The 21,059-nt window shown below is 40.5% G+C and overlaps 1 protein-coding gene across 2 annotated transcripts in view; it reads right to left on the reverse strand.

Annotated features, from left to right (window-relative positions):
• The window catches only part of LOC104909628 (opsin-5-like), a 34,789-nt gene extending 13,834 nt beyond the window's left edge, over positions 1-20,955 (reverse strand). The window contains exons 1-3 of one of the 2 annotated variants that reach the window (XM_031552396.1): positions 20,550-20,955; positions 11,338-11,446; positions 4,718-4,923 (exon numbers count right to left, since the gene is read on the reverse strand). In XM_031552396.1, the coding sequence (XP_031408256.1) occupies positions 4,718-4,918 (201 nt within the window). In that variant the 5' untranslated portion in view covers positions 4,919-4,923; positions 11,338-11,446; positions 20,550-20,955. Of the gene's footprint in view, positions 1-4,717; positions 4,924-11,337; positions 11,459-20,549 lie in introns of those variants that run through there. The other variant, XM_010706865.2, reaches the window with a different exon arrangement.
• Between the last annotated feature and the right edge of the window lie 104 nt (positions 20,956-21,059).

A 21,059-nucleotide genomic window follows, 5' to 3' on the forward strand; every position in this document is an offset into this window, starting at 1 on the left:
TTCAGGATGCATATATGCTACAGGGCTGGTGCTGTCAGGCAAACAGAGCAGAAGTGGACTAAGTCAAACAATGCATACATGCCACGTGGGGCCTGCTGCAGCTCACTAGGGTTGCTAGGTTATTTCCAAGATGTGCCTCACAAAAATATGGAAGCACTGTATACAGCATCAAAACATAAAGCAGTGCAGGATTCAAAACAAGTCTCCTCACTGCTACAAAGCCAACCAAACCACACAGCAAGGCAGTCACGCCCACTTTCAGTTTTAGAACATTCCCCCTTGTCCTATCAGTATTCACCTCTGTGAAACATCTGTCTCCCTCCTGTTTATAAGCTCCCTTCAAGTACTGGAAGGCCACAATGAGGTCCGTGAACGAGCCCTGGGCTTCTTTGTGCACACTTAAGGTGTATCTTATGCGTAGGAAAAGATACTCAAGGTCTCCACTAGCAGTCAAAAATAAGTAATAAAAAAATTAAGAAACCTACAGTGACAAAGCAAGCACATGTAAGAGTAGTCATTCTTCTTGATCCTTATACAATTCTTATGTATTTATAAAATTAACATCAGAATAATGTTAATAATACCAAAAAATAATACCAAAATAATACCAAAAAAAAAAAGAACAAAAGTCAATTAGTAGAAGCAAGTTTAAATCAAAGTATGAGGATTATGAAACATTTCTAACTCTAGAGCACTCCACAGCCTATTTTTTGGCTTCTGGGGATAAGAAAGGTTATAACACTTCCCCTTCTATATTAAGGCTTCCTAAAGTCTGCAACTTTAGATTAGAAGATACGAGAAAAGGTTTTTGTTTGTGGATTAGTGTGGTTTAGAAGAAACTGGTGTTTTCATCAGAGAGTTAACATTCCTTTACTTTCTACGTGTAAATGATGCATTATTTACAGGTTTCATAGCAACTTCTAATTCAGCAGAACATATGAATAAAAAACATACAGAAAGGACAAAAATATATCTTGAGGTAACTTCTAATTATAAACATGGTCGATAGGGGAACAGATGTCTGTTGGTCATTGGCTTATATTCACTGACCTGAACTTTACTAGATGAACTGTACCAATGATTTGCCAAGAGGCAAATAATGAACGTGTCACAGACTCTCCTTCCTCTGCCCTGATCAGGACTAAAACACAGGGTTACAGTAAAGAAGGGATAAAAAAAACCTGTGAGAGAAGAAAACTATGTCTGTACAGAGCATATAGCAGTGTTTGGGTACAGACCTGCCATGCAGCCTCATTCTTGGAAGCAGAGCTCTTTCAAGCCTCCAAAAAGAAAAATAGTGCTTGGTATGAGGAAGAGTAGTAGTGGTTCTTCTGTACAGAGGGGAGATTCTATACAGAGATGTATGTACAGGAGCAACATATCTTGCCCATTCAGCAAGAATGAAACAAGACAGCCATTTTATCATAAGATAGATCTTTAGTTACAGTTTTCACAGACTAGACTGTTGGAGAAGAAGAGGTATCTATCTGTCTTCTCCCCACTCCCTCTATCCGAGACAGCCAAGAATTGTGAACCCTACAGTTTGAAAAACGTCACCTGAAGGTACTGAAGAGAGCTCAAGGCAGAGGAAAGGAAAATAGCTTTGTGGATTAAGTGAGGTGAGCTCATGAATTTTCTTCATAAACAGAAATGACAAGCTAGCTTGGAAAAGTAAAGTTTTGCTAAGCATACCTGACAGCAGAGACTGACTGATCAAACAGGAGCAAATGTTCAGTGAAATGGACAGCAACAGAAAGCCAAAGAAGGGCGGTCCCCAGGTCCTTGCAACATCAACCAAGGTGGGGAAGGGAACACATGGGTCGTGCTAACAGCATGTTGGCCACACTGAGATCCCAGCTACTGGCGTAGGAGTTTGAGTGAGATGAGGCAACCGAGAGATACACACTCGTGATAGAAGGATGGGCTACAGCTGCCTGGCACCAAGGTCCTTATTTCCCCATGTTCCAGATGTGAGACCCATTCTGGTCTGGCTACGAATACACCAGATTTTATAAATAGAAAAAATAATGCAATAAAATCCCACTTCTGTTCAGCACTAAGCTCATTTTAAGAATGAGCTCTGTGCTGGCTGGCTGTGCATGCACAGAAACTGAATTTTTTTAAAATATACTGAATCTTCTTGTTATTTCTGTACAGTACTCTTCCTAAATACCTAAAGGTAGCTACAATACTTTCAGAAAGTAAAAAATATCTGAACAAATACTTTTTCAGCACAAACCTTGCTTGTTGCTGAATATATCCTGATCTTCACTCAGCAAGTCACAACCAATTCCAGCTATTTATAAGGAGTAAAAAAAGACTTTTCCAAGTTGCCATGAATTTTTAATTAACAGTTAATGCGATATCATTTCCTATTTGAAATGGTAAGTTTAAACTTTGATAATCCTCTGTAGGTTCTGAAAGAAGCAACTGTAACATTTTGCAAACCAGATTATTTAGGAAAGTTGTTAATGTGCTGTCAAGAGTACTCCCTTGCAAATCAATGGATATGGACACAGTGCTGATTCCTGTGTACTGTGTTTTACATACCAGCATCCCCTCCCAAAACAGCTACTGCACAGACCGTGCTCTAAATTACACAAAATACATCAGAGAGTTGTCAGCCTCTGGAAGAGCTTGGGCTGGGGAAAGCAGAAGGGTCATTTAAAGTTACTTCTTTCAACCAGCTGGGTTGCAGATCTTCTGTTATGCCACAGATCTCTGTTCAGAATTTCAGCCTAAATGGCTTACCCTGTCTTACATAGGAAGCCTGCTGCAAAGCTGGAACTGGACATAGAGGCCCAGACTTCACACTTAATTCCCAAACTGTAGCAACAACCTTCTTTAAAACAAATGACAAAATGGGAATCTCTTTAAATTTCTGTGTGAGTTTTACAATTTGTATGCATGCCTTTGTTTGTCTGATGAATTGAAATCCTCCCATTAGTCAAGAAAATTAAAAGGTTTCCTGGAAGTTTATCCTCAACAGACTTTGAATTGAAATTGTAGATTTTCCGATTAGAGAAATAATGAGTTTTGCTGAGGAATTAATGAGCTTCATTTTAATAAAATCTTTTCTGCCAAATTGATTTAGACATATATTCAATTTCTCAATCAAAATGTTTTTTTCAATGAAGCTATGGCTCTTAGGTTAACCAGAGCTTCTGCAGGAAGTCTCACTCCCAGAGTAAGGAAACACAAGCCGTAAAAGTATTCTCAGCTGCAGTGCACAATAATTCAAGCTCCTCTTTAAATAAAAACAATAAATACCTAAGATAAGAAAACAGGATTATTTCTCTCTCTCTTTCCTTCATCGTGATCGTCTTTACACCTTGCCAGAGGCTATCCTGTCAGTTTCAACTTTTTGATTCCCTCATGAAACAGACACTCACACTAAATAGAATCTTTCTCATAGATATTTCCAACAGCTCCAGAGAGCCAGGCTTGCGCTTATTTATCTACGAGACATGTTTATATTATATTATATGTAGGTGTGAATATTTCAGAATTAGCTTTAATAGGATTTTCTAAGTTTCCTGCTTCCAAGATTAGGGATGACTGTGCCTGAGAAGGCACTCATCCTACCACAGACCCCAAGCCCACAGAGACTTCAGGCACAAGAATGCAACCAATTTGGTACAAGCAGCTGCATGCTGTAATTTATGGGTGTACTCAAGTCCTGCATGGACGCTCTGAACGCCTTGTTAAGCAGGAACATAACAACTAACTTAAAGCTGCGTAAACTGCCAGCAACCAGGTTGACCACAAGGAACTGAAGAGAACCTACGCCTTCACTTCCCAACATGAGAGGGAGGTATGACGTGAAGTTAAAAAGCCAAGTAGGAGGAACTACTGCAAATAGATAGAGCTAGACTCTTAAATTTCTCACGTAGTAGAGAAGAAAGGCTTGTTACCTACAAAGAGCTAAGTATTCTCTGGTGAGTGTAGGAGAAGGAAGGAAAGGGAGAAGGAACGGAATGTGCAGGTCTGCCTCCAGAAATACAACCCCCCCAGTCAACTCACTATCTTGTTTTCTTTTAATTTAAAAGCCTAAAATAACGTTGCAAAATACAGAAAGTTCAAGTCCCCTAGTGGAACACTGCAAACACAGATAAAAAAAAAAAGGATATAAAGCACAGATAATAAGAGAGAAATAAATCCAAGATAAAAGGACATAAATAAGAAAAAAAGAATATAAGTATTCTTTTCTCACTATGGAAAATTTTAACCAAAACAAGAAAACAATAACAGTGTGGTTTCTAGTCACTGATAAACCTTCTCTACAGTATTTGGCGAATTGAAGTGATCAGTGTTGGTCTCCTCAAGTGTTCACAAGAACATGGAATAAAACAGCAAAGGAAGGGCAGCTTTTGTGCAATAACTGTGAAACTTGCATTATATAAGCCTTCTCTAAGATTTCTTGATCTGCTACTACAGGGCAAATAATGAATTACAAATACGCATAATTCTCTTGTAAGGCAAAGAGCAGCATTTAACAATAGCATCAGCCAGCTGGTTGGGAATGTTGACCTTTGTGGTAGAAAAAGATTATTGAGAATTTGTCAAAACCTGATCGAACATAGATTTATGGATGCAACAAAAGAGAACACTGTCCTTTTGGAAGATGAATCAGCATTTTTTTCTTGTTGCTTACACACAGCACGTACACGGAAATAGTTACGCTTATATTACCTAATTAAGTGTAATCCAATTTTACCTGGCAAGTCCATATCGATGTGATAATGAATCCATCATCTCTGAAGACATTGAATATTTCAATGATCCCCCTTGAATAACCAAACACAGAGATACTGGCATCCGATACAGCCAAGTTAAATGTAAGGTAGTCAGTGGGCTGCAGAAGATGTCTCTGTTTATACAGGACAAAAATCACAATGCTGTTCCCAAACCAAGACATCCAGCCTGAAAAACAAAAAAACAAACAAAAAACGCTTTGAAGTCAAATGTGAGCAAGCACCAGTTCAAGGTGTAAATGTATGATTTCACTTCTAAATATCCTTTTGTTCGATTAGAAATGAATTGAAACATTTTATTTTAACCATTGGGAAACTTATGTATGAAGCACTTTTAAGTGGCTAGATGTATTGCAGAAGTAAGAATAAGTGAATAACTGGCAATCAAATGGAATGAACAGAAAATGCTGCTGCTGTGTTTGTCAAAGAATCACCACTTTCAGCAGCTGCTATCTCAGAGCACTGGTACACTACGTTGACACAGCAAGATGCAAATACACATATTGAAGGAGGATGCAACTTGATATCGTTGCATAACAACTCTGGGTATTCAGAGAACATCCAGAATTCCTTGAAGAAGCATAATATGTCTGCATGATGGGAACACAGCATTTCTCTGCTGGGCTCCATATGTCCAGGCCATCTGGGAGCATCACGAGCTGAAAAATCAGAGAACAAAACACAAAGGCAGTGAGGTGCTCCTGAGTCTGCACTGGGAGGGACAGACTTGGTACTGCACTGTGAACAGCTTTTCTGCAGACTAATTTCCTTCCTAATACCTTTTCTTTGCAGAATTGCCAAAAAGCCACTTGCTTAGCAAACACGTCTGGTTCACTAAATAGCTTTTGAATTGGGAAAAGCTGATGTGTCAATATATGGCATTAACCAGAAGTAGACATTGATGCAATGATACACAAAGATTCTTCTGTGTGTATACACACACAGAGACACACACATGTATACAGATATATATCATTGTAAGGTCAACAACAGTAAGTACATCTTATTCTGGCCACTAGGTGACAGTGTTTCTTAATGGAGCCTCATTTCCAACGTGCAGCTGAAGTTGGGAATCGTTCCTAACTTTTTTCCGAGTCTTGGTATCATTAACAGGCATAGAAAGGCCGGGGAGGACAAACTGCTTTGGGAACACAGTTTGCAAAGCTGTGCTGTTTGCATGTGTCAGCTCCACATTCTCTAAGGTAAGATGGTTTTGAAGTCAGTTGATAGGGAAATATTTTCCCTGTCAGTAGTAAGACACGGCATTAAAAATGGCAGATAAAAAAATTAATCTCCTTCATAAACAGTACAATTTTGTCAATATGATGTAATTGACAGGAAGGCTGTCCTTGAAATTCCCCCTAGCCTGGAGGGCATGGGAGTTTTCAGTTCAAGTATCTTAAGGAAGAGACTGAGCAAAAAGTGATGCAAAACAACAATACAGCTGTCAGAGACAAGGTTGTGATCACTTCTGAAACTATGTTCAGACACTGACGGTTTAAAGACACAGCATTGGGCATTGCACTCTGGATGAGAGATGGAGTTTCCTCAGCTGCTCTGCAGGCAGAAGGTGCCTCAGGGCAGGCTACAGGCAAATCCAGATCCCAGAAAGAGAACTGTGAACGCTGAAGTGCTAGGAGGAGTGGTGTCACCAGGAGGCCTCTCAATAACATGGGGGATGGAAGAGAGTAAGCTGAGAGAACCCACTCTGCCTTCTACAGGATACTAGCAATATTCTCTCACAAGAGGAGATGAAAAAATAAAAATCAAAACACCAAAACCCAGCCTCAGAACTCAGGCAATCCTGGTGAGAAAGGGCAGGTTCTGGTGGAAACCTGTAAGTGGCTGAGAGAGAAATAGCACATAGGATGAAACTGAGCACTTCACCCCACACAGAGTTCATAGTGGAGCCAATGCAATTCCTCCGTAAGATGTGATGCTGTCTGATCTGGGCTCATCAATGAGGAATGATGGCAATTCTGAAGTGGCATACAACAAAATTACTGACGCTCTTTAGCACAGGACAGGACTGCGAGCTGCTGCCATGAGACGAGCAATATCAGAGCAAAACAGCTAAATGAGTGCTGACAGTCACTGAATATTGAATACCTACAGGTCACCTTTACTCCTCAGGACAGCACTGAGTGTGACTTGAGAAAAGCTCTACTAATACAGTTGGTATTCACATTTGCAAACATTGGAAAGTAGGAGAACAGGACAGGAAGCAATATTAAAAAACAATGTTTTGTCTTTATAGAATTCAGCAGTAATGTTTCTCCTGGAATAATACAGCCTTGGGGAGATTTTAGTCCATGGATGTCGACACTCTCCACACAAAGGGGTTGGTGCTGTTTCCCATGACTTGCAGAGGAGGAACAGCGGGGATGCTCAGCAAGTGATGGAAGTCAGGAACTAAAACTCTATGAGCAAAACCCTGTATCAACTCACTGTCTGCCAGCCAGTGCAAAAAGTGCACCCAGAAAGCTGACTAAAAGATTGGCTGAGGAAATAAAAAACTTCTCTCCTTAGCTGGGCAAAACGCTAAGGGAGAATGCAGCAATTATACAAAGATTCCTGCTTGGATTCCATCCAAGCCTGAGCATGCAGCCATACCCTCTATTCCCTCTAAGTGCATGAGGACTGTGAACAATACTGTCCGTGTTGGATTTATGCTTTTGCAGAGTTAGGTTTGGTAGAAGGGAAGCTGTGCTGTACAACTACCTGAACACAAACGTAAATGTTTGTCTGGAGGGGTCTGCTGTAAAGTTTTCTAGTCTAGAACAGTGGGAAAATGTAGTTTTAACTACTTAACTGTGAAATGATTTTGTTCTGCTTTTAATCGTCACCACTAATTATACAGACACAATATTGTACCCAGGGCACATTGAGAATTTTGGCAGAAGAGTCATCATGTTTTAAACTTGACAAGGCATGGAGAGATTTTTTGTTCAATAAACGTGATCATTTTGTGGATGAATGCTTTGTGAATGGCTTGTTTCCTTTCCCACCTTTTCAGATTTAGCTGTCAAGTAACATCCCAAAATAACACTCATCCTGTCACCTGTCAAACAGTATACTGTCACCATTCAGAAATGTGTGCCATTTAAAGGCAAGTCTGGGCCTTGTGGTTTGTTCCAGTTTTCAGATCAGGTTGGTAATGCCCTCAGCATGCCTTCGTGATACGAGTACTCACAGAAAGTCAGAATTTGCTCTCTATCATATATTCTGTCATACTCACTTGACATTTCTTGTTATGTCAATCATTCATTCTAACAACCCCAGTTAACTATGAAACTAGGGAAAATGAGCACAGAACAAATTGTGTATAAAAGTAGAGAAGAACAATTAGTTTTAGAATTCTAATTGATATTTAAGGAAAAAAAAAACACCCTTTCGTTATTTTTCCTCCAGGTATGGGAAAGAATGATAGAAAGTACGACAGAAAGATCCACAGCAGTCAAGAACCAATACCATAAGACCTACAGAGGCTGATTAATTTATGACATCTGCACTGCAGCCTCACAGAAATACGTAGAGGATATGAAGCTGGTTACAAAGGACCATAGACTTCAAGAAGTAAAGTAGACGAAGTTCAAACTGTTTACAAAATTTAGAATATTTTGGAATTAATTTTTTTTTATTGTAACGCATATTTGTCTGTTTTCAAAGCCAGGTCATGCCTGGACAAGCGTTTTGGCACTATGATATACAAAGCATAAATTGTAATGTAATGTAAAAACATGTTTGTTTGTTTGTTTTTCTTTTTACCTAGCTACTGACAGTAGAATTGTGGACTCTGTACTCCGTTAAAAAAAAAATAAAAAAATAGAAAGGGAATAAAATGTGTATGCAAACATTTCTTGAAAGACAAGGAAGAGACAATGCACTGAATTCCAACATCATAAGCTGGGACAAGATTTACTGTAAGTAGTAACATTACTGCCAAAATTTGTTATTTGTTTGTGTACATTTCAAATGTCTAATCCTGGAAAACAAACTTTTATCAGGATTACAAAGGAAATTCCCCCTCAGTACTTTTCTGCTATGGATTATTTGTTCTGCCCCTCTTCAAAGATTTCCTTGACAGCAATGCTACAGAGTCGTTTGGAAGACACTGTGGTGGCTCTTATAGCACACCCAATTGGAAATTTATAAGCTTTTCTTACTGGCCTTGAGATCCCCTTTACAGAGTTTCTAATTACAGAGTTATTTATATTTCATACAGAGTTATTACATATCCTTAAGCCAACTTCTGTAGGGAAGATGAAGAGTTGGTTATAAAATGATTATGTGGTAATAAGCGTTTCTGAACAGTAGCTTATGCCCTACAAATATTTTTCCAAACAAATCAGTGTAGAAGTAGTAAGCTACCTTCAATAAAAATTCTATATGTTATTATACAGGATTTTTTTTTTTAAACTCAAATAGGTGAGGAGTAAAAAGATACTGCAAATGGATCTGGGCATGCATGATACATGCATGGAAGTTAATAATGCATTTCCTCCGTGATCAACCTCAGAACAAGGTTTGTGTTCATGAGAGGTTTGGTGTAGCCTGGAGGAGCTCTAGCAGCCATGGCATTGCTGGTGAAAGCTGAAAAGAACTATCAGCAACAGAGGATGACTGGATAGCATACAAAAGTAACAAGGGGACTTTGAAGACTGCAGTAATAAGGTGTTAATGAAATTTAACTGCGCAGTGTAAAAGTTCAGGCACTTAGGTACTTTAAAAGGTATTTGCTACAAGATGTGAGGTCAGCATCAGGAGCAGCAAGGGAAAACACCTCTGTTGATCAATTGATGGAAGAAGTGTGCACTACCAGTGTGATGCACAGGCAGCACCAGCAGGGGTTAGCAGAGCTAGAGGTGTTAAAACTAATGAATGGCCATGGTGAGACCTGGTTTGAGTCCTAGTATATGATCAAAGAATGAGTCCAGATTGGAACAGCAAAAAGCTTCTAGGGTGATGGACTAGGATGACAGAGGAAACACATTGCAATAGGAGATAAAGAGAACCATCATTTACTTAATGATGAACAGGAATACAAGTTTGACCATGAGATAACCTGTATAGGAATATAGAGTAGCTGTAGGCGATAACTGCAGGCAACAAAAATAATTTATTTAAAAGGAGGGACAAAAAAGATAAAGTTGGTGTGGTCACTTTACCTAATGATTTACGAAAAGGTTCCTATGCAACAGAGGAACCAAGTCAGGAGCAAACTGTCAATTGGAAAAGTGATAGCAACAACAACAAAAACCCCTAGCCAATTATACGAGGAAGCATGATAGCTTTGTAAATGGATTATATGTTGTTACAGCAGGGGAATGGCCTTACTGACCCATCATGTTCTTTCTAGTCTTAAATTCAGCTGATTAATTCATTAACTGATGGTGCAGCCATTTGTGAGGGGGTGCTTGCATGTGAACAGATTGGAGATAAATTGGGACAACTCTGCTTTACCTTACAGACACTGTTCCAATTAAGCTTATAATTAAGATGGAAGTCTTTTTTTTTTTTTAAGGACCTCTATTTTATTCCAAACACAACTTCTCTCCATCCATGCTTCCTACCAATAAAAAAACAAAGTCTCATATAAACATACTAAAATATTTAACATTTTATGTTGTAACATCCACAGATGTTTTTCAAGCATTAGCTGAGGGTTAATAAGCTTCTTGCAATGTGTGATAAGCTTAGAAAAGAAAAAAAAAATCTACTTATGTCAGTCATTCAAGAAGAGAAACGTTTTTGAAAGTGCAGTTTAAAACAGCTGATGTAATAAGTTATTATTTTCGTATTTTCCCATGAGGATGTATAATTGGAAATTGATTACCTACCAAACCTGCATTCTTTAATGTTTCCTAATATCTGCTTATATCCTACATCGAGTCTGTCCCAAGTAGACAACAATTAAACAAAATGCAAAGTTGTGCTAGAATCAAAGTGAGTTCATACTGGGCTCCATTTTCAAATCCTTACTATACCCATACAATGTTGTCATGCGGGAGAACCAAAATGGTACTGAAACTGCTAACAAGGGGCAACGATCTGTAGCCCTCAGACCTCTCAGAGATCCTGTTTGAGGGACTAATTATTATGGGTGTCAAGCATTTAAAGTAAAAACAGTAGAAATATTTTAAAAATTCAAAACCTGTAGAGTTGTATTTTCTGCCTCTGCAGGAAGTACTTGTAGGTTGCCAACTGACTGGCACCAGTCAAAATTCTGGAAATCAAAGGACATTAACTCTGTGTCTTCTCGAGTCTTGGTAGCAAAGAAGTATTACATACATCAGAGAGAGTATTTTCCCTTTTTAAAAATCTTCCTACTTGTTAAATTCAGCAAACAGTAGTTAAAAGTCTACAAGCTTGGTTTCTTTCTTCTTGAAAATTTTGCATTGGTTATTAATCTGTTAGCAAAATAAGGCCGTACCTCTTTGATCTTATAATAACTGAAGAAAAAAGCTGCACTTTATAACATTCTGTTCTGTTACAGACGAAAAACAAATGAATCACTTCAAGCTTTATACCAAACTCTACCAAGAGTGTAATTTCACTAGCAAAGCCAAGACAGAGTACATACCTAAAGCCAGTAGGTAGAAGCCTATAATGGTCTCTCCTTGTTCTGTGACAGCAGCTTCCCTGCTCAGAAAACTGATGTTGTTGTTCCTCCAGGGTGCCTGTGGAGACAACTGGAGAGACATTTTCAGCAAAGCTTATGACCCAGAGCTTGCCTTTTCCCCAGTATGTCCCAAACACCAGGAAAAAATAAAATAAATCCAGCCTTTTCTTCTGTTTCTGCTCAGACTATTCAGGGAAGTTCTTCAACGAGACTAATACCCTAAAGAAGGAAATTGCAAGGGACAGGAGCTTTGTAGCCTTCCAACCTGTTCTTATTCACTAATCCTATCTCTTAGTACAGGCTGTGAGCCTGTGACCGGTGAAGGCAGCAGATTTCCTCACATCCTTATTACTGCTGCTTACAGAAATCTTGAATGAAGAGCGTGTGTCTGACAAAAGACAACCACACAACCTACAGGTTTACAGACACACCAACAAGTGCAGTGCATATCGATATATCAGTGAAATGCCATTAATTTTGCCTTTTTGTCTTCACTGAATTCCCTTAGAATTTAGTTCTAAGAACTAAATAAGATGTAAGAATGAAAGAAACAATATTTGGAAGAAAAATATCCCATAGAGGTTTAAAAAAAAAAGTGACCTCTACTGGAAAGTGGCTTAAAAACCACGATTCTTCTTTTGACACCATTAAGAAGCTGCCAATATTGTGCATTCCAAGTACAATTGGACTTTTCCCCACTGTTGAAAAATGAGATGTCTTCTTGACATGCTATATGTGCTTTAAGTGAATCAACTCAGAGTACGTTTAGTCTTTAATCACAGAATGATTTGGGTTGGAAGAGAACACAAAGCCTACCCAGCCCCAGTCCTCTGCTGTGGGCAGGGCTGCCACCCAGCAGCTCAGGCTGCCCAGGGCTGCATTCAAATCAGCCTTGAATGCCTCCATGGATGGGGCATCCACAGCTTCTCTGGGCAGTCGGTTCTACTTTGCACTTTTCTTTATAATCCCTATAAAATAAAATAAAAATTATCCATGTCCAACAAGACAGTACATAGCCTTGATAAGAATAATCTTGTAATGATGAGTTATGCCTATAGACTTTGTTGATATAGTAAGAAAACACATTTCATATCAGTAGGAGATGATCTTCCAAAATCAGATCATGTGTTTGTTCACTGCTTCCAAGAAAATAGACATACTGAATGATTTATGCAGAGTTTTGTCTAACGGTCACTCTAGCCTCTTATAAACATTGGATGAGGCCCATAATGCTTAAAATGCATCAACAGATAAACGGGAATGACTGTGCTAGTTGCATGCTGCTTGCAATGTCTACTTTTAAGAAAGCAAGCCTGCGTTCTCCTATGCTGCAGTGTTGTAACTTCACCATTTAATTCTACGCTGTACACAAAAGAGCCACTTGTTACTACTATCCGTACAAAAGGTATGGTTTTATCACAATTGCAAAAGCAAGTAGAACTAATCATAAGAATAAAATAAAGCAAACAAACAAACAAAAAAAAACCAACAAACCAACCCAAATCTGCTGTCTGAACCAAGCCAGATAAAAGGCAGTTCCAGATAGGCCAAGGTGCAACAGCAGTGGTGACAAGTGTATTTATGGAGCAACTGGTTATAGGCAGCAGTATGATAGAGCTGCATTGGCTTCAGTGAAGTTTTATTCACTCACATCATCGAGCATCCATTACCAGAACAAAGCAAACATTCACCTATGCCTCTTGCATAATGTAAAACTACACACAGGTTTATTTTGATCGTGGTGGGGAAGGTGTGAATCTCCATTTTGAAATAGTTTTTCTTCTCTCATTCAGCTCCAACATTCAAACTGTGAAAGAAACACAGCATTCTATCTTAGTGTGTTCAGGTGAGATTATGTTCAGGAAGAAAAAAGAAAGCAAACCCCAAGACACCGTACCTTCATTTGTTGTCTGCCATCATGTCAGAGAAGAGGATTCTTTTTTCACTCCTTCTACTGACTTTGTGCTTGCTTGGCAGAAGACCCCCAAGAAGTTACAACCTAGTAAAGATCACACCCCACAGCTTCCCATTCAAACCTCAGAAACGTTGGGTTCCTAAAACTTTCATTCAAATTGATGAGCTTTCCAAGTACTTAGCCACAATTAGAATTTAATCCCAGATTAAAAGAATACCTTGCAGGACGAGGAAATCACTGAAAATTTAAATAACTTTAACCTGATTTATACTTCCTTCAGCTGATATCACATAATTGTTTACAGATGCCAGTTGCTACTATAAACTATATATTATATACTATATATACTGTGTACGGAGTATTGAAGTCTTGAATAGTGTACTTCAGTAGATGTGGGAGCAGATAATAGAAGCCTGTTATAACAATAATGAGCCTGGGAGACTAGCAGAGAAGCCCTAGACAAGGTGGCTTCTTATGCTTTTACCTTTTCTGAACTTCTCATAATAGAGTTTATTTCTCTGTATTCAGAAATCTGAAATAACACATCCTCTCAGGATGCTGAAACGTAAAGGTGCTTTTTCTTCTGGCCCCTAGTTCATGTGCCTGCACCCACCATGAACCAACTGGTCTAATGGAGATCTCCAGGGTAGCAGGAATCACTCGCTCCAAGGAGATTAAACTTGGAAAGCATCTAGTAGATCTCATCTGAAAACAGCTAGAAGTGGTCAGAGAACCACCCGTAAGCCATATAACAAGATTTAAGTCAGAAGTATGAAGTTGTTAATGGAGAATCAGACACTTTTCCCTAATTTCTCTACATTGTTCCTTCCCACCATATATTAACCATTTGCTTTTCTGTCATGCCAGGTCTCACCTCTTACAGAAAGTTTAGTGACTGCTAATATTTGTAATGTCTAAACTCACAAGAAAAAGGAAAACTGTAAACTTCTTCCTATCACATTAATTACTTTACTACAGGACAGCACTTTCTCAGATTCACAGGCTGCTCCTTCCCCTTTCCAGCTGGCACAGCTGCCCTCGTGTCAAGATCTGTGGCTTTCCTGCCACTCCTTACACCACTATGGTTAAAAGTTGACTTCATGGTGATTCAGGTGGATAAATGCTGATTAAATTAATTTTGAATAAATTGAGGCTAAGTGCACCTGCCTCTCTGGCCACAATAATGAGCACTGTCTGAAGCCTCAAATTACTGCTGCTAATTACAAGCATGATTTCTGCCACCCACACCTGTGTGTTGTTTTGCAGGAACTGCTTTTTGCCTGGCAGGATAACTGCGTGTTGTGTAGGGAGGCAAGACACAAACTGTTATCTCAAAGATAACAAACCAGAAAAGCTCAGTCGTGTCTCTGATTGCAGAAAGTGGGCAGCATTCAATTAGCAGGCCTGAAGAAAGCAAGTAGAGAACGCCCGTAGCTTTATGCTTCAGATCATAAGGCAGCCTTTAACTTCTGCAACCCACCGCAGGTGGGCTATTTCCATATTTAGCTGCTGAAGGTGTGCTACAAGGAGTAACAGCCATGATCCTCCTGAGAATGCAATCAGTAAAACACCAGTGGGCAGATACACCACTGCAAGCAAAATACAAAGGACCAGCTTCCCAGCTGACAACAACACACTAACACCAACTGTGAGGAATCCTCCTGCACGGCCAGGCATTCGCAAAGTGCTGGTGGTTTCTCTGGGAAAACAAAAAGCCTGATACCTGTCCTGTCTGCCACTACAGAAATTAAGATGTGAACAATTAATTACCTGTTCATTCATGTATGAATTAATAATTGAAACAAAGCAGGATGACAGTTTACCCCCCATGGTAAAGGGGGATCCTAGGCAGGATGCAGCTGGAGTCGTTCTAGCAAGAGGAAGATGAACTTTGGAGAAATCACCATGGTGGCAACTCTGATCACAGTGGTCTTTCATAATTTCATTCTTCTTTCCCCAGACATTGCATCTCATAAAGCAGGAGAATGGAAGATAATTTCTGTAAGTATGACTAAGATATTTTAACATTTTGCACAGGAGGTTTAACGAAATACCACAGCCAAGTATTCATTTCTTTTTCTTAAAATAGATTTTTTTAAAAATTCATATGAAGACTTTAAACTGAAAGGCTACTTTTTAAATCACAAAATCATAGAATGGCTTAGGTTGGAGGGGACCTTAGAGATCATCCAATTGCAACCCTCACCATGAGCAGAGCTGCTGCCCACCAGCTCAGGCTGTTCAGGGCCCCATCCAATCCAGCTTTGAGCACCTCCAGGGATGGGGCATCACAGCTTCTCTGGGCAGCAGTGCCTCACTGCCCACTGAGTGGAAAATTTCTACGTAAAATCTAACTTAAATCTCCCCTCCTTTAGTTTAAAGCCATTTCCCCTTTTTCTATCACTATCAGTCCACTTAAAAAAATCAGTCTTCCTCTGGATTTTATGCTTCCTTTAATTATCAGAAGGCCACAATGACATCACCCCTGAGCCTTGTCTTCTCCAAGCTGAACAAGCCCAACTCCCTCAACCTTTCTTCACAGGTGAGATGTTTCATTCCTCTGAGCACCTCTGTGGCCCTCATCTACACCTACCCCAAGTGCTCCACATCCCTCCTGTACAGAGGACCCCAGGCCTGGAGATATTAATACAGATGGGGCCTCAGTAGGGCAAAGCAGAGAGGGATAATCACGTTATCCCTCCTGTTGCAGTCCAGGATGTTGTTGGCCTTCTGAGTTGCAAATGTACACATAAGAGCGTCAGTGGGAATTTGTAATAACTCCTGTCATAACTCCTTACACTCTAACTGATAAGAAGAAAGCTATTATTTAGCAATTTCTAAGGTCAGCATTAAAAACGAGTCAAATCAAGTCAATTTTTCCCCAGCTTTAGTAAAAAAAAAGAAAAGAAAAGCTTTCTCAGCATTTAATAGTGCCAAATATTAGAGAGTTAGAGAGTTAGTAACACTTTTTCTTTACTTCTTCAACTCTTTAATTAATGGTACACACAGGGAGGGCTATCATTATACCTGGCTGTGTCCTTCCCCATCATGTTGGGAAGACACATGCCATCACCTTAGTGATCTTACAGGTGTCACTGCTGTGCACAACAGCTGAAGATGCAGCCTTTCTCATGGTAAGGATTGATGCAAGGCATTTCTAAAGAGAAAAACATTCCTCATTTTTTCTTTTTTTTAAACTTTCAAGCATTTCACATTCCTATGTTGATCTACATAACCAAATGATATTTTGCACAGCAACTTCAGAAGGCTGGCAATGATGCCACCTGAGAATTTCTCATAGCACTTTTGCCAGGGCTTTGTGCATACAAGTAATATATATATAAGTATATAAGTAGTAGGTTTCAATAGCTTCTGCTGAGAAACCATACAATCACTTGAGCTGAAAGAAAACCTAAATGCCATCTGGTCCAACTTCCCTGTGATGAACAGGGACACCTACAGTTCCATCAGTTACCAAGAGCCATGTCCAGCCTGACCTTGTATATCTCCAGGGATGGGGCTTCCTGGGAACCTGTGCCAGTGCCTCACCGCCCTTAAGGTAGAAAACTTCTTCCTTATATCAAACTAAATCTCCCCTCTTTTAGTTTGAAATTATGTCCCCTTGTCTTATTACAGCAGACCCTGCAAAGTGTCTGTCCTTTCCTCCTTGTAGCACACCTTCAGATACTGAAAGGGGCTACAAGCAGTTCTTCCATATGATGTCCTGTCTGAGTGAAGTTAGCATTACTAGAAGGTTAGGAGACAAGCCCTACAGAAAACATTCTCTCATCTTACCCCGGGAAGTTTTAACACAGTTTGCAGTGCTGCTCAGGCACTGAAGGGAAAAAATGGAAGCAACTGGTTTCTCAAAGAAGAAACAGGAGTTAACAGCTCCAACAGGAATTTCAGAGTGGCTTGCCTGAAAAACACAGCCTCTTTGATCTTGCAAATAAACAGAAAAGTACTTCAAAAGAAGCAGTATCGGCTTTTCAGGGCCTTTTGCTTGGCACGTAAGAAAACGAGTTGCTTATTTGGCAAGAGCATGTGCTGCCAAGCGGGGTCAGAGGAGGTGAGGAGTTACTGACATCAGAGCTGCATGGCTGACACACAGCCGAGGAGTCAGGCACTGCACCGCAATGCCGCTCCCATTCATAATCCTGGAGAGGTCAGCTCGGGCTTCGTCTGCCGAGGGGAAAACAGAGACCATCACTGTTCTTAGACACACAGAAATGAGCTTTCAAAATGCTGGCAGCCAGTCCTCGGGTCACTTCGCTGGTGCAAACTGGAAAAATAAAGCCTAAGATTTGAACAGCACTTTTCACCATTAGGGTGCCAAGGTGTTCCACAAAGGGCGTTTTATTTGCCCAGGTAAACCCAACTGATCCTTGCCAAGCTCATGGCCTGGTCACATCTCACTGATGTGATCTGAGCCCCCTCTGCACCTGCAGTGAGCTTGAGAGGTCCTTTCCCATACCAGATATGAGATCAAACACATTTGCTCCACTGTAATGTTTTCAAACATATTCTGTAATTTGAGAAAGAGAACTGTAAGGCTCAGGTTTTCTCTAAAAGCCTACCAAAAAATGAACCTTTTGCAGCCTGGCACAAAAAAGGAACCTATCGTGCTATCCATACCATAGCAGTGCTATTCCTTTTCTTCTCCCGCTCACTAACTAAAAGCTTTCATTCCTCAAATAGAAGACACGCACCTCTCTCCATATTATGTCCTGTCTCTACACCTCCTCAAAGCTCACCTGAATGTGAGGGGCCAAGGTGATACTCAATGCTACAAGAGCTATCTTTTGATGGCAAAATCCTATTTATCTGTAGGATAGGAATCAGAAAGTCATTTCACATTCAAATTTGCCTTCCCTCCCTATAGATACAATATGAAGATTTGCCTTTCATTCTTGCCACCCCACTATGGCTGCACATGAGCATGTCCTGGGTTTTGGCTGGATGAGTTATGAAAACAAAATGCACCAACCCAAGAAATCCTTAGAAGAGTTGGTCAAGTACTTTGCCTCAAAGCAGAATTCTTGATTTGAAAACACTGTTGAGAAACAACATTCATTTTCACTTAAAGACAAAACCACTCTGAAAGATATCAAGGTTATTCCAAATGACAGAGAAAAAAATTAAAAAAAAATAAATGAGCAATTTATCACAGATGGAAGGTTGTTTCTTTTTCTGAGAGTTTCTTTCTATCCCTGCAGCAAAACAGTCATCCACGTCATTCATAACACGGCAGCAGGGATAGCTCTCTGTACAAACACTGTATTTTTTACCCTATTTGGGATTTCTAGGAAGAAAAATCACTTCCAGCAGAAGACTGGGTATGTATGAATGCAAAGACCAAGCCAAGAATGAAAATCTGGTGTTCTGAACAGCAGAGGGGAGGCCTCTTTCAGAGCTTTCATGACCCCACAATACAGCTGGTTGCTCAGAAGTCTGCACGGGCACGGTAGGACTGAGGAGTGGAAAACTATCACCGAACAAGTCTGGTTTAGAATTATTCTTCTCAGTCTATAGATCTGTAGGCATCTGTAGACACCTGAATTTCTGACCCACACAAGATTATACAGACCTTGTCAGTGGCTCAGTTGTTCCCTCTCCTTGCACAGCTCCAGAACAATTAATACATTGTTATATGGGCTGGTGGAGGAAGCCAGCGAAGTCTTCCTGTTGGGAGTGCTGTTAACAGCTTTGAGAGCCTCTTGCTTGCCTGGCTCTGCAATATGCAATACTGAGTGATACTGGCTGATTATATGAGCAAAGTACTTGAAATTTATAACACACTTCTTTGCTCATTGCGATGCTGAGGTTTGAATTCATGTTACTCTCCTAGTGAATAACTGCATTTCAGATTAGCTCCCAGTATCAACATACACTAGTGTTTAGTTTCACAGTTTGAGCTTTCTCAAACTTGCCCTTCTACTTTTTTCTACTTCATTTCCACTTGCTGCCTTAGTGGTGATTTTATATTACTCTTGGCCCAGCTCTGTCCTCACCCTTCATGTTCCAGTCAGAACATCTTCCATGGGCTTGTTCACTGTGCTGTGCTACCAATGCCACTGCAGCTAAGCAGAACACTGGGGAATAGAAATCTATACGCTGTGGTGGACAAGGAACAGAGGTTCACTGGAGTTCGCTAACAGTACTGACACTAAGATGTCAAAGGCAATGCTATGGAAACTATTGCTGCTTAAGGTTCAAGTCAGAAATCCATCTGGTTGCAAACTGCCTCTGACAGAGTTCACAGGCGATGTCCAGGGAACTCTGTAACACCAAATCTCTGAACTTCCCAGTCAAACCTCCATTCCATCCCACCTCAGAAATCCCAGCTGTTTTCCCTGCTTGAGAATGCAAACATGTCTGTATAATCTGTCTTTTGCAAACTGGGTACAGAAAGAGTCTAGGGTGTTGATACTAAGCAATAGAGAAAAAAACAGGCCAAGCCAAATCTGATTACATTCCTGACTATGTTCTTCACTGTGCTGGGTGGAGCTGAGCTTCTTCTAAGGTTGAAAGGGAAGGAAAATACCATCACTGATGTCCTGAAACAAAGGGAAACTAAACGCCTCATCAGTTCTGTACTTGTAAGAACAGAATGAGAAACAGCAGTAGTGCTAAGACATTTAATGTCCTGACTAAGGCATCAGGAAATGGCTGAGGTTTCTAGGATATGAAATGCAGGTCTGTGACCCCACTCTTCAAAACTAAAAACAGAAGAAATACTCAACTTCACAGAAAACCAGTATGTGTTCCTCCACTAGCCCAGTTATGGATGTGGTAAAAAGCCCCATGTGTCAGCTACGTACCCACATTTGACATGTAAGGAAGTGTAAACACCAGTTCACTTTCAACATCAATTCAAAGCTTGTTTCGTTTGCATGCAGGAAATAGCTTTGCAACCCCTCCACAAAGGCGAATGTTTAGACAGAGGATGCTGCTTTTTGTTTGGACGTTTCTGCTCCTTCTTCCTGACACTGCATGGCTATCGTTGGTGCCCCAGCCTGGCACTCCAGCTCCTGCAAGAAGCTCTGCTGCCACCCACCACTGGTCTTACCAGGGCTGAGCAGTCAGGTTCTCCACCAGGAGCTGCCTTTATGTCAGTTTTGTAGATGCCCCAGACAGGTTGCTCCAGTGAGGGACAGAAGATTGAACTTAGCGGTGCATCATCACCATCGTTGTGGGGGAGTTGACCTTCGTATGCACATCTCCCTTTCACACCAGCCACCATGTAAGACTGACTCACCTGTCTTTGTGCTTTGCTGGAAGTTTCTGGTGCTCCCTCTGTGCCTGGTAGTCCTGCCTCGCTTCAGAGGACGCTTTGTGGTTCCAGCTGTGGCTTACTTGTCTCAGCTGTACAGTATGTACTGCTGTGCACTCTGTCCCACCACATGGATTCCTGACTTTCAGACCATTCATGGAGGGATTTAGAGGACACTCCTGCCAATTATTTCAAGCTAAAGAAAAAACCCAAGAGATTTATGAAGACACACCCACCAAAAGAGGCTGAGAACCTGTGTTTTCCAGTGCAGTTAGCTGGCAGAAGAGGAGAAGAATGAAACTCTGACCCTTTCACCTCTGGCTCTGCAAGCCATCCAAGCAAAGTGCCTGCAGCAAGGTTGTCCTGATGAGAACAGCTTGCACTTGTGAACCTTGCAAGTCCTGGAGAGAGACTACACTGCACAGGTGAGGCACACAGCCAGGGCAGAGAGCTTGTTAATTAGATATCTTGCCACATCTCTGCATTTCAGTTTTT

This window comes from Meleagris gallopavo, chromosome 2 (genome assembly GCF_000146605.3).
Source record: "Meleagris gallopavo isolate NT-WF06-2002-E0010 breed Aviagen turkey brand Nicholas breeding stock chromosome 2, Turkey_5.1, whole genome shotgun sequence".
NCBI classification, from domain to species: Eukaryota; Metazoa; Chordata; class Aves; order Galliformes; family Phasianidae; genus Meleagris; species Meleagris gallopavo.